General features: G+C 44.7%; 1 protein-coding gene across 4 annotated transcripts in view; it reads left to right on the forward strand.

Moving 5' to 3' along the window:
• Window positions 1–13694, forward strand: part of LOC147117766 (collagen alpha-6(VI) chain-like) — a 235349-nt gene that overhangs the window by 31533 nt on the left and 190122 nt on the right. For all 4 annotated transcript variants that reach the window (XM_085989028.1, XM_085989027.1, XM_085989025.1 and 1 more), the window contains 2 exons: window positions 1198–1758; window positions 3514–4092. In XM_085989028.1, the coding sequence (XP_085845154.1) occupies window positions 1198–1758; window positions 3514–4092 (1140 nt within the window). The remainder of the gene's footprint in view (window positions 1–1197; window positions 1759–3513; window positions 4093–13694) is intronic.

Below are 13694 nucleotides of genomic sequence, written 5' to 3' on the forward strand. Positions count from 1 at the left end.
AAATCATGGGCACACGACAATGGCAGTAGGTGAGGTATCGTCTTGTGAGAGGACTCGGAAAGTCCACCCATATTATATGTATATATGTCAGTCTAATTGTTGATGGTGTTGCACACATTGTTATCAGAAGCCATACTTAGCCCTCTTTTAATACAGATATGACTGCATAAAGATGTCAGAATGAAGGTAGCGAATTTTAAAAAAATTCTCAAAATTTGCATAGTGTATGGTCTAGAAATTCCCTTGGGTTTGCGCCCATTTAGGGGCGCAAGAGTGGGTTGCGCCGGAAGTTGCGTCGCCGCTGAAATTAGGTGGGCCTTTAAATCGGCGTAAGCCGGTAGCGCTGCGCCGGCACCGATGACGTCATCGGTGTGCGCAGCACCCCGGTACCGCCCGAAACCACACCGATCCCCATCTTCAGTAGCGGCCGCCTCTTCCCTGGCGGCCGCTAACAACGTTTTGAAAACCTGGCCGTGCTGCAGCCTTAGAGGCGCTATTTAAAGCGGAGGTGCGGCCGGCCGCTTTTTCGGCAGCCGCCTGCCCGCACCTCCTTCCCCGGCCTCCTCCACCCCCCCCCCCGCGGCATTGCCGGCTGGTTTCCGTGGAGCCCGGCACTTCGCCGTTGTGCCGGGCTCTTTTGCCGGCACTTTCAACGGGGCTCCGGCCGTTGCAGGCACCTCCCCCTTAAGAGAAGGGGGAGGCCTGCAGTACAGCAGCCTGCCGCTCCGCATCGGGTGGCGCAGCGGGACCGGCAGCGCTGAAATTCACTTTCAGCGCCCCAAGCGGGGCGGGCACACCCTGTACCAGTGCCCGCTTCCGCTTTGGGGCGCTGAAAGTGAATTTGGGGCGGCACAACTGGCTCGGCGGCGGGCGCTAAATTTCCGGCGCAAACGTGCTGGCGGGGCGTCACCGAATTTATAGGCCTATGTCTTGACAGTACAGGAAAACTAATGCAGCATTACATGAATCTTGCAGAACAGATTTACTAATGTCACTTTCACAAAGAAACGTGGCATATAGCAACAGGGTCCACAGTGGTATCGATGGGGGTACCAACACAGTGAAGCCTCCAACAGCCTTTGAGCAAAGTTTGCTATTCTACATTGATATGGAGAGATTGAATAGATGTAAACAATTTGAAAATGTAGTATCAAATGGCAACATTGGGAACAAATGTTTTTTTGTTTTTTCCTACAGCTTGCAGTAAACTGGAAGTGGCAGACATCATTTTCCTAATTGATGGATCAAGAAGTATATACATTCTAGATTTTAACAAAGTGAAAAGGTTTATGGAAACCTTAATCAACAAAACAGAAGTTGGTGCAAACAGAGTCCAAATTGGTGTGATACAGTTCAGCACACAAACAAGATTGGAATTCCAGCTCGATCAATACGCTGACAAAACAGAACTACAGAAAGCTATTAATAAGATTGATCAACTGAATGAAGAGACTCTTACAGGCCGTGCACTGAGTTTTACAATAAACTACTTTGATAGCTCAAGAGGGGGACGTCCTGGTGAACGACAATACCTTATCGTGATTACAGATGGAGAAGCACAAGATGAGGTGTATAAACCTGCCAAAGCCATAAGGGATAAAGGGATTAATGTTCTTGCCATTGGCATCTTCAATGCTAATAATAGTCAGCTTGTGGACATTGCGGGATCCCAGGATAAAGTTTATCACGTGGAGAACTTTGATGCCCTGAAAGACTTAGATAAATTAATTTCATTTGAAGTGTGCAGTCCATTTGACCGTGAGTTTAAAAAGTTTCCAAATTACTTTGAAAGTTAGCAGAATGATTCAACAGTGGGAGGAACTTTTCAAATATGTGTTGGCGGTGGGAGCCTTGCCCACTGGTAACGAATATTAGAAAATCATGGATGTGCTACCTGCAGTTTAATTCCATTACTCCAAACAAATTTCCAATATGCGCTGCCAGAGGGCAAGGTCAATCACCACCAGGGCGTACTCGGAAAATTAGCCTCAACTGTGTATCTGGTTAGGTTCATTGCTGATTTTCTCTCCTCTCCTGAAGGTGTGACATGTGTTGAGTTATAGTTCCTTTGATGCCAGAAGCCTTCCAGTACTTCAGTCAAGTGGGCATTCTTTACATGTGAGCCTGGCAGGGTATTTGACTCTGGGAGCTATCACAGCTGAGCCTCATCCTGTTCTCAGCCATAGTCCAACCATTCACACTTCCAAGGGGTCATTGGATAATGATAAGGAGCTGGAATCTTGATTGTATTTTTTTCCCTCTTCTCTAGCTGGAGGTATTGAGGCCAATTATAGCACCCTTCCTCCCATCCCAACTTTCCTGTTTTATAAGACTCAGTATAACAACACACAGTGCATCTTCCCTACCATTTCAGATAATGAAGACTACGAATGCCCTTCAAGACATTATTCAAAACAATATTGCAATGTGTCGCGTTATTGGAGGCAATACCCTTACCTAACAAAAATTGAATCTCAGTTTTGAAATTTTCAATTGACCTAGCATCAACAGGTTTTGGGGGAGAGAGTTCTGGATTTCCACTACTCTTTGTGTGAAAAAGTGCTTCCTGACATCACCCCTGACCAGCCTACCTCTAATTTTAAGGTTATGTCCCTTGTTCTGAAGTCCTCCACGAGAGGAAATAGTTTATCTATCCAATCAAATACTTTAATCATCTTAAACACCTTAATTAGATCACCACTTAATCTTCTATACTCAAGGGAATACAAGCCTAGTCGATGCAATCAGTCCTCTTAATTTAACCCCAGTATTATTCTGGTGAATCTGCACTGTGAGCCCTCCAAGGCTAATATATCCTTCCTGAAAATGACAGAACTCATGCTTTATTGGAAGGGGGGCCTATTTTAATTCGACCAATCGGAGTGACTCTTTTGATTGGGTGGTTAAACAAATCAACTGTACTCTTTTTTGTGTGGCTGATTAACCAATTAGTCTGTAAATAAATAAAACTTTAAAGGAATCTTAACAAACTGAAAAAAAAAATTCCAAAAAAAAATATCCTTCCTGAGGTGCAGTGCCCAGAATTGAACACCTTCTGAGGATGTAAAAGTTAAGTTAGTGCTTCAGGCCCTTTGTCAGACTGTGAATGAACAATCCCTTTATAGAATGAGATAATAAAGTGGGAGGGAAGAACAATATGTAAATATCAAGACTCAAGTAACTAATCACAAAGAACCAGTTAGTGGGTTTAAAAGCCTAAATCCATAAAATTCTTTGTGATTGGAATCAGAATGCTTAAACCTTGACTTTTAGCTGTTGTTCTTTTCTCCTCTTTGTTTTGTTCAGACCTATGAAGGAGATTCATTTACCTTCCAGTTTTCAGTCTACACCTGAAGCATTAACCTGTCTTTTCTGTTTACAGATGCTGACAGATGTACTGTGCATTTTGTCATTGTCTGATTTTATTTCAGATTTCTAGCATTTGCAGATTACTTTTCTTTCTGTTTCTACTTGCCATTGCCTGATTATTTATTGCTGACTTTTTTTAAACAGCGTGCAAGAGAATAGAAGTTGCAGACATTGTATTTGTATTGGATGGATCAGACAGCATAAACATACCTCAGTTTGACAGCATGAAGCATTTTCTGATGGCAGTGGTGAACCGTTCTGAAGTTGACGCTGATAATGTTCGATTTGGAGCCATTGTGTATGGAAACAGCCCACGGACCATATTCCAGCTTGATAAATTTACAAGCAAAGCTGAAATCAGAGCTGCAGTTTTGGGACAACGGAAAGAAACGCGTGGATCTAGATACACAGCAAAGGCTCTGAAACATGCAAAACAACTTCTAGCTGCAGAAAAGGGTGGTCGAAGCAAAACCAAGGTGCCGCAGTTCATTATTCTCATTACTGATGGACAAGTCACAGATTCAAAAGACATACCAGCCATAGCTAAAGCCTTCAGGAACGATGGTGTTGAAGTCTATGCCATTGGTGTAGCTGGTGCCAACAAACAAGAACTTGTGGCGATTACAGGATCAGAAGAGAAATACTACTATGCCTTGGATTTTGGCGTTTTGAAAGGTTTATCCAGAATAATTTCTCAGTTGCTGTGTACCCAAACTAAACCTGGTGAGTAATTATTTGTAAAAGCAAATTGTATGGAAAGTATATATGTCGAGGAACCATAGGACGTAAATCTTATCATAAATGGCAATCAGTGGGATATCCTCGTGCTCTATACAAAATACAAAGAGTATTTTATACCACACTTTACATATATATTCTAGATTAAAGTGCTAAAAGCAAGGAGTAAATTTAATTTTAAATGGGAACTAAACTGATGCACAGATTTTGTGAACTTCTATTTCTGAAAATATTGAAATCTGCATTAAATACCAAAAGTACAGAATTATGTATGGTAGAAATTATTTTGGTGAATGGAAGATCTGGTCAAGGGACCTTTAAAAGTGCAATGATTTTCTGACAATTAAGCCAGATTACTATATGTGGATAGTGTAGCGGAGTTGAAATTGTTTGAGAATTTATTTATAACTGACTTCAGAAGTAATTTCTTCATTGAAAATTAGGTCATGTGTATACTAACTATCCATTAAAATATCCAGATGATGACTCTTTACCAGCTACAAGCCTCTAACCTGATCAAAGTGTTCAGGAGATGAAGTTCACTTTGGACAGTTTTATGTCATTTGTAGCCTTTAACTGACTCCGTATAGTAAAGGATATATGCCAATAATCTCCGCCAGGGTTCTCTCAATTTCCCACACCAATCAATCCGACTACAATTTTAAATTGCAGGTGACAAGGACACCAGTTTAAGCCGACGGGGCCCTCTTTAAATATGTAGGTCGGGCTCTGATGATGTCACTGGGGCCTGGATCTGCAATTTCAACCCAAGGCCTTAGGGGAGCAGTGGTGGCTTCCCGCCAGGTCAAATCTGCTGAAATGTTAGATCAAGGGCCTGAACAGGCCCAGCATGGTAAGTTTAAAATGATTTTTTAAGTTTTGTTGTTAGCCATGAGGAGCAGGAGTACTCCTCCAGGCCCTGCCTTGCCCTGTGCTTCCACCCCCCACCACCCCAATCATGATCACCTCTGGACCCCTCCTCCCCCCCCCCCCCCCCCAACCATCATTTACCTGATAGCTGGGGAGTATTTCCTTGGGTCTCCGACGACAGCCTCCTGCTGCCCAAATTCCCACTCCTGCCAAGAGCTGGGACCTGAATATTTAAATAAGGCCCGCTTCGGCATGCGAGTTTGTTGTTCTCCCCACATGCAACAATCTCACCCTGACTTAAAATTGAGGCCAATAGTTTGTGGTGAGGGAATCGATAACAAGGGGGCACAATCTTAAAATTAGAGCTAGGCCATTTAGGAGTGAAATCAGGAAGCAGTTTTTCACACAAAGGGTAGTGGAAATCTGGAACTTGCTCCCCCAAAAGGCTGTGGATGCTGGGACAATTGACATTTTCAAGACTGAGATCAATAGCTTTTTGTTGGGTAAGGGTGTCAAGGGATATGGAGCAAAGGTGGATAAATGGAGTTCAGGTACAGATCAGCTATGATCTGATTGAATGGTGGAACAGGCTCGAGGGACTGAATAGCTTACTCCTGTTTCTATATAGATTCTTGGTTTTATTTGCATTTCTGATTCTGCTACAGAATCCGTAGCTAATCTGGTCAGACAACATGACATGGGGGAGATTTTGAAGCCTTGGCCACTTGGCGGAAACTGGTCAGTAGCGACCCAAAAATGGTGAGGAATGACTTGACGTCCCATTCCTGCCATCGTTGTGGCTGCTGCAATTCCCTCCCGGGCCTATTGCTGGGTGGCCAAGCACCTGTTTGAGACAGTCGGCTGGCCCTTTTAATATGCAAATGGTGGTGATATAAAGTACATAGGACCCTGTTTGGCATTTTAGGACAGTACTGGGCAAAGCAACAGTATCAGCTGATGGTCCAGCCAAAGAGGAGCCCAAAGGTAAGTTTTACTGTGTTATTGTGGAGCCAGAAGGAGGAGGGGTGCTCCTCTCGGCTTCACAAAACCAGCTTGGACCACTGCTGCTCGGGGCCCGCCCCCCTAGCTCCAGAGATCGGACACCCTGGACTTACCTTTTTCCGATGTGGAGCTGGTGGGCTGGGGCATTCATATTCTACCAGCAGCCCATTGGCCGAATGATAATGAGGCCTTGCTTTCAAAATGGACTGGACTGGGCTTCCCACTGTGACTATTGAGCAGCAGCGGGTACACTCTGCCCACAGGCCACCCAAAATCTGCAGCAGGGGAAAATCTGCCCCCATATCTTTCTATTCACTAACAATTCTTGGATGCTTTACTACCTGTGAAAGTAGAAAGGGAGCAAGAGAAGGAGGAAAAAAGGGACTAGCTACAAATCCCATCACAAATCAAAATGACTGAAGAGATGTCCCACTGGACTGCATCACAAGTTATACCACAAGCTTTGCTGAGAACTATCAATCAAGAGCTACCTGGATAGACCACCTGAAGGTCTAGCCTCTTCTTCCTAGGGTGCAAGTTCCCATAGCAATTACTTTATAAGTGTCTCAATGAGAATTTCAGAAGTTGGGATACAATTGAGTTGTGATATTTTCATCTGGATCTATTTCTTAGTGTTTTCATACTGTGCTCAGTTGGGTGCTGGGGTCACCATTTTCACTAAGACCAGCCTCCAGATCCACTGACTTTCCTAATAGGAAACTCTCGTTTAACCGGCACCTAAATATCCAGAATTCTCTAATAACCGGCAAAATTCTCACTCCGAAAACTACAGTATACAGTCGTTTATAAGTTTTGTTTTACTGTTAAGTAATTAAAGAGTTATGGATTACCCTCAACTGGCATTACTGTACTTAATCAAGCATCTTCCACCATCCATTTAACACAACATTCTGTAGGTGAGTACCCAATTATACTGCACATTTCTTGATTTTTTTTATTTTTGTTTGTTAAAAATAGCCTCGGTAGATATACCTCTCCGTTATCCGGAATTTTTTATCAACCGGCACCATCCCGGTCCCGTCGGTGCCGGATACCAAAGAGTCAGCAAATCTGACGAGTTTATTCTGGGGTTGCTAGTGATTGCATGCGACCCACATGTCAGAAGCTAGTGGCCCTAGCACTCCACTAAATGCAATATGAAAGCAGCTTTAAATAGGCAACTTAGTTAGTAAATATCATTTCAAGGGTTAATTGATGCCATCAAAACCTATTTCCAATAACTCCATTTGAAATGCCTCTTTGATATTTTCAAAGTCTTACAAATGTTCACATTTATTTCACATAACCCAGTGCAGTGTTACAGTATACGCTGTAAGTTGAAACATCTAAAAAAATTGGATAGTCAAGGGGAAATGCAGAACTAAGATTAAAAAAATTATCCTTGGTGTACATACTATTAACCCAGAGCTGCCAACATTGGGGAGAAGTTAGGAGTGACACATATATTCAGCAAGACTAGTGCAAACTGAAAGCTAATTGAAGCATATCGAGGTGTGTTCATGCTTAAGAGTGACATACATAGGCTGTAATTTTTTAGCGAAAGCCAAAGACATCAATTATATTCAGCTCATCCATTTAGAAGGACAGAACATTGGTTGAGCACCATTGAGTGTGTGAACAGCCTGATTTACCTCTATGGGGGAGAAATAGGGCTATGTAGCACCCATTTCTTAGGCGCTACGCAGCCTCCCTAACGTGCAAAAATGGGGTCCGAGGTGTGTGCACTTCCAATGCCATCTTGGCAACATGCAGAGCAGGCAGATTATGACGTCAATCAGTTTGCTATGCTGATTTCACGCCAGCGCTGCCATTTTCGAACTCCACGCTCCAACCTGTGCCCTGTCTTAGCCTCGCACAGGTGAACACACATTAAACGAAATGAAGGATATCCCACCAGCGCTATTTAAAGGGATCATGAACTACTTACAGGTTAGTTGCTGGATTATTTCTTCTGGCTGCTTGTGCAATTGTACGCATTTTTGAAGCTTTCCTATACTTGGCTAAAGTTTGAATGGCCAACAGGGAGTGGTCTGGCTGGTACTTTTTGTTGATTTAAAAACTTGTGCTGAAACAAGTTGCTTCCAGACATGAGTGGCCTGGTAGGGCTTCCTCTGGGAATAGAGCATGACTGGGAGAATGAAGAGAGGTCATGCAGAGCAGGACAAGCTGCTAGAAGGAAGAGGAGGGAAGGCTTTGGAGTGCATCAAGCATTTTGTTATGTACACCCATCAGCCTTCTTCTGTAGCCTGGCCCATAGAAGCCCTCATCTGAGCCCTGTGCAGCAGAACAAGTGTGCGACCTCAGCCCCTGGCAAGCTGACGCCTTTCCCCCCAGTTCCCCAGGCCCTGGCTCCTGCACACTTGTGCCTCGTGTCTCACTACGTGCAGATCCTCTATCCTAGCCTCTAAAATACGCGCAGTGTCAGTCTCTGAGCTGGTATCTGCGAGTGTAAGATCGAGTTACAGTGTTTATTCATTTTCACTTTCTTCTTCCTCTTCCTCCACTTACTGGGAAGGTTCCAGTTCATGGGCATCTGAAATTAAAAAGGGGCAAGAGTTGGGTTGTGGTGAGGGGAGAGGAGAAAGTAAGAAGTGCTTGCTTGCACCATCTGCAGCTTGAGTCAGAAGAGATTGTGGGATGAGAGAAGGAGGATTAGGTATGCAGATACTCTCATCATCGATCCCTCCAGCCCTGCTCAGTGATGCCACGTCCCACAATGGCCAGCACTGTCTCCTCCATGGGGGTTAAAATATGCAGGCGTGCTTGTCCTCCTCCAATTCTTTCCTGCTGCCTTCTGTTATCTGCCACCTTCTTCTGCAAGAAAGAGGGAAGAGTGTTCGTGAGTGTCCTGCAGTATATTTGGGTGATGTGGCTGTCGTGGTGAATAGCTGCCAGTGTGTGTTCATTTTGAATGTGAGGCTTGTAACAGTTGTGCTAAGTGTGTGAGGGTGAGGTAAAACATATGAATTGAAGGGCTGTAAACTGATTGATGGAGATTGTTGATAGGTGGGTGATGTGGGTGTAGAGAATTGAGCAGTGGATGAGGCTAGTGGTGCAGTTAGTAGGATATGCCATTTGAAGATGAACTCACTCACCTTGACAACTCATGTCAGATCGTTAAACTTCTTCCTGCACTGCATCCCAATGTTTTTGGAGCAACCCTACTGGCATTGACCTCTACTGTTATTTGTTCCTACTGCCTCCTGAGCATATGTCTGGAGGTCCTCCTGCCCCCCGCGGATACAGTATGTCTCTCCTTCTTTTCACCTCTTCCACTAAGACCTGCAGTGCATTGTCTGAAAACCTTGGTGCTCACTCTCACATGTTCAGTCATTGCTCAAAGCATCATAGCACTGATTGACTTTTGAAAAAACTCCCACCACTTCTTGCCGATGAGATATTAAACCGAGACTCCATCAGTTCTCTCAAATGGACATATAAGAACAACAGAGGAGTTATCCCTGGTGTAATGGGCAAACAACATCGCTAAAACATTATCTGATCATTATCACATTGCTGTTTGTGGGAGCTTGCTGTGTGCAAATTGGCTGTTGCATTTCCTACATTACAACAGTGACTACACTTCAAAAAGGACTTAATTGGCTGTAAAGCATTTTGGGACATCCTGAGGTCAGGAAAATGTGCTATAAAAATGCAAGTCTTTCTTGAAGAGAGATTGGGTCGATTAGGCTTATATTTGCTAGAGTTTAGAAGAATGAGAGGGGATCTCATTGAAACTTATAAAATTCTAACAGGACTAGACAGACTAGATGCAGGAAGGATGTTCCCGATGGCGGGGGAGTCCAGAACCAGGGGTCACAGTCTAAGGATAAGGGGTAAGCCATTTAGGACAGAGATGAGGAGGAATTTCTTCACCCAGAGGGTGGTGAACCTGTGGAATTCTCTACCACAGAAGGCAGTTGAAGCCAATTCATTAAATATAATCAAGAAAGAGTTAGATATATTTCTTAAGGCTAAAGAGATCAAGGGATATGGGGAGAAAGCAAGGACAGGGTACTGAATTTGGATGATCAGCCATGACCTCATTAAATGGCGGAGCAGGCTCGAGGGGCCGAATGGCCTACTCCTGCTCCTATCTTCTATGTTTCTATGTTTACAGCCACAATGCATCTCCCCTTTAAGAGGGGCAGACTCCCTTTAATTAACGCTAGCCACTCGTGATATCAGGCCCCCAGCTGATGTGTGCAGCCAATGAACAGCAAGGGTTGTGATGGCTGTACACAGAAATCATTTAAAAGAGCAGGCAGCACAAATTTAACGTGCTGCCTGCAACACAAGGAACGAGCGCGGGTTTATTGCGTACCGTGATCCCACGCCCGTTTTCGGGGTTTATTCTATTTAACTCCTTATTTGTCTATCCAAATGATTATTTAGCACACAAATGCAAAAGAGGAAAATCTACCCATATGAGTCTGAAATTCTGCTGGGGCCTTGGGTGTATCTAATAACTAAATTAGCTACACCAAGACGTAATCCCCTACATTTTTTACAAAGTTCTAGGAGGAGGGTTTACTATAGGGATGGTTTTAATCCTGCCCACTCAGCAGAAACTGGGCAGGCAGGTGATTAAAATCACCTATTGGACTCACCTGCCGATGACCCACACCGATCCCGCAGTCTATGATTTTAGCCTGCTCTTTTGAGCAGGAGAGAGGGACATCTGCCGGAAACTGGCAGGATCCTTCTTTAAGTATACTGATTGGGCCCAACTGTTGTTTAAATTGTGGGCCTGGGCAGAGTGGTGGTTGTGCGTTTCCCTTTAGGTCCACCTGGAGGGAAGAGGAGTCGGGGCCATGAGGCCCATAAAGGTATCTTTTTACTTTTTTTTTTTGCATTCCTTCTTGGGCCTGGAGGAGGAAGAGGAGTGCTCCTCTGGGCCACACAAGGGAAGTGTAGGCATTCCCCACTTTCCACCGGTTTTGGGTGGGAAACTGACCACGGGCATGCTGCTGGGGCCCGGGATTTAAAATCGCCCAGGCCTCACGCTGCCGAAGTCAGCATGAATTTTTTTTGCCTAACTCTGCTTCTGCCCACCTGATTTCTTCCCCATGTTAAACTCTGGGCATATGTGTTTTGTAATTTTACAACATATTTTCTTATGGACAATAATGGTCATTTTTATTCAAATCAGTAACATTCTACATAAAAAGTGAAAGTGTATAAACTTTAAATGACACACAAAGCAAGATTGACAAATACAACTCTAGTGATTTTTCTCCCTCATTCTGTTTCCAAGAATCAGTGATTATATTTTAAAATACCAGTATCTACATAAAAAATTATCAGTTCTCTATAAACAATTTAGTGATGTAAATCATGATAAAATGCACCATCACTTGAACATTCTGATCTCCTACAGTGTGTAGAGTAACAGATAGTCAAGGATGAAATATGGATATACTGATCTTTGGTCTCAGGACAGTTGTTTCAATATGTATTCTAGCCCTGAGTCTGCCCAGTGATGCAATACTGCAGTCATATTTGGCAAATTGCAGGGAAAACTCATCTGTTGCTCCTGGAATCAGCACAGTTGAAAACCATTCATACAAGTTGAGTTGATGAGGATGACCTACTTCATGCCAGAGTCTGCTCCCAACAATGATGAAGAGATGAGGCTGGATTGCCAGTCCTCTACAAGATTGTGACGAGAGCACCACAAGTGTCATTCATGCTCAGTTTTACGCAATTCCCTAAAATCCTTAATTAAAAAATGTCTCTGATTCTTCAGCAATTTGCACAGACTCATTACTATCTTTGTATTCTATACCAATTAGAAATTTATGGATGTTTGTCACCCCAATATATCAGCTTCCACACCCACTCTGGTTCTCTATCTGTAATCATGAGCACCTCCAGTACTTTGTCCCAGTGCCTATTCTTACATCTGTGTCCAGAAAACTAGTATAGGCAGACAATTTTACCATAGCGACAACAGAGCCAAATCCTGTTCCTATCTTCATCCAACATAAACTGACCTACATACATCTTGCAGGAGTTTCTAGTATAAGCCTGGCCAATTTTCCCCTCTCTAATATAACAATGCTGAGGAAATTAATAGCTTTCTTGCTGCTGCCCAGATGAGATCAGCTAACATAGCCAAGACCTAGGGATCAAAACTGGGACTTTGTTGGTCTACATAGCTAAACTTCTTACTGCCTTAACAAGCTGCATCATCAGGGAAGGCAATACTCTCCGACACCTCCTCCTACCTCTACCTGGACCATGACCCCACTACCGAACATCAAACCACCGTTTCCAAGACTGTCACTGACTTTATCTCCTCTGGGGATCTTCCCCCCCCTTGGCCACCAATCTCATAGTTCCCCAACCCCGCACAGCCCGCTTCTACCTCCTTCCCAAGATCCACAAACAGGACTGCCCTGGTAGACCCATCGTTTCAGCCTGTTCTTGCCCCACGGAACATATCTCTTCCTATCTTGACTCTATTTTTTCTTTCCTTGTCCCGTCTCTTCCCACCTACATCCGCGACTCTTCTGACGCCCTCCGCCACTTTAATAGTTTCCAGTTTCCTGGCCCCAACCGCCTCCTTTTCACCATGGATGTACACCTCCATCCCTCTACACCTCCATCCCCCACCAGGATGGCCTGAGTGCGCTCCGCTTCTTCCTTGAACAGAGGCCCAACCAGTCCCCATCCACCACCACCCTCCTCCGCCTGGCTGAACTTGTTCTCACATTGAACAACTTCTCCTTTGACTCCACACATTTCCTCCAAATTAAAGGTGTTGCTATGGATACCCGCATGGGTCCTAGCTATGCCTGCCTTTTTGTGGGATATGTGGAACACTCTTTGTTCCAGTCCTACTCTGGTCCCCTCCCTCACCTCTTTTTCCGATACATTGATGACTGTATTGGTGCTGTTTCCTGCTCTCGCCCTGAACTAGACAGTTTAATTCACTTTGCCTTCAATTTCCACCCTTCCCTCACCTTCACATGGTCCATCTCCGACTCTTCCCTTCCCTTCCTCGGCTTCTCCGTCTCCATCTCTGGGGATAGGTTATTGACCAACATTCACTACAAGCCCACTGACTCCCACAGCTACCTGGACTACACTTCCTTCCACCCCACCTCCTGTAAGGACTCTATTCCATTCTCCCAGTTTCTCTGTCTCCGCCGCATCTGCTCCGAAGATGCCACCTTCCACACCAGTGCTTCCAACATGTCTTCCTTTTTCCTCAACCGAGGATTCCCCTCTACCATGGTTGACACGGCCCTCGACCGTGTCCGTTCTATCTCCCGCACTTCTGCCCTCACCCCTGCCCCTCCCTCCCGGAACCACGATAGGGTTCCCCTTGTCCTCACCTTTCACCCCACCAGCCTCCACATTCAACGGATCATCCTCCACCATTTCCGCCACCTCCAACGTGATCCCACCACCAAATGCATCTTCCCCTCCCCTTCCCTTTCAGCATTCCATAGGGACCGCTCCCTCCGAGACACCTTAGTCCACTCCTCTATCACCCCCAGCACCCCTTCCCCTTCGCCCGGCACCTTCCCGTGCAAGCGCAGGAAATGCAACACCTGCCCTTATACCTCCCCCTTCCCACTGTCCAGGGCCCCAAACACCTCTTCCAGGTGAAACAGCAATTTACTTATACTTCTTGCAATCTAGTATACTGTATTCGCTGCTCACGATGTGGTCTCCTCTACATT

The sequence above is a fragment of the Somniosus microcephalus genome, chromosome 5 (assembly GCF_052327205.1).
Source record: "Somniosus microcephalus isolate GS21.2 chromosome 5, FLI_Smic_1.0, whole genome shotgun sequence".
In the NCBI taxonomy this organism is placed as follows: Eukaryota; Metazoa; Chordata; class Chondrichthyes; order Squaliformes; family Somniosidae; genus Somniosus; species Somniosus microcephalus.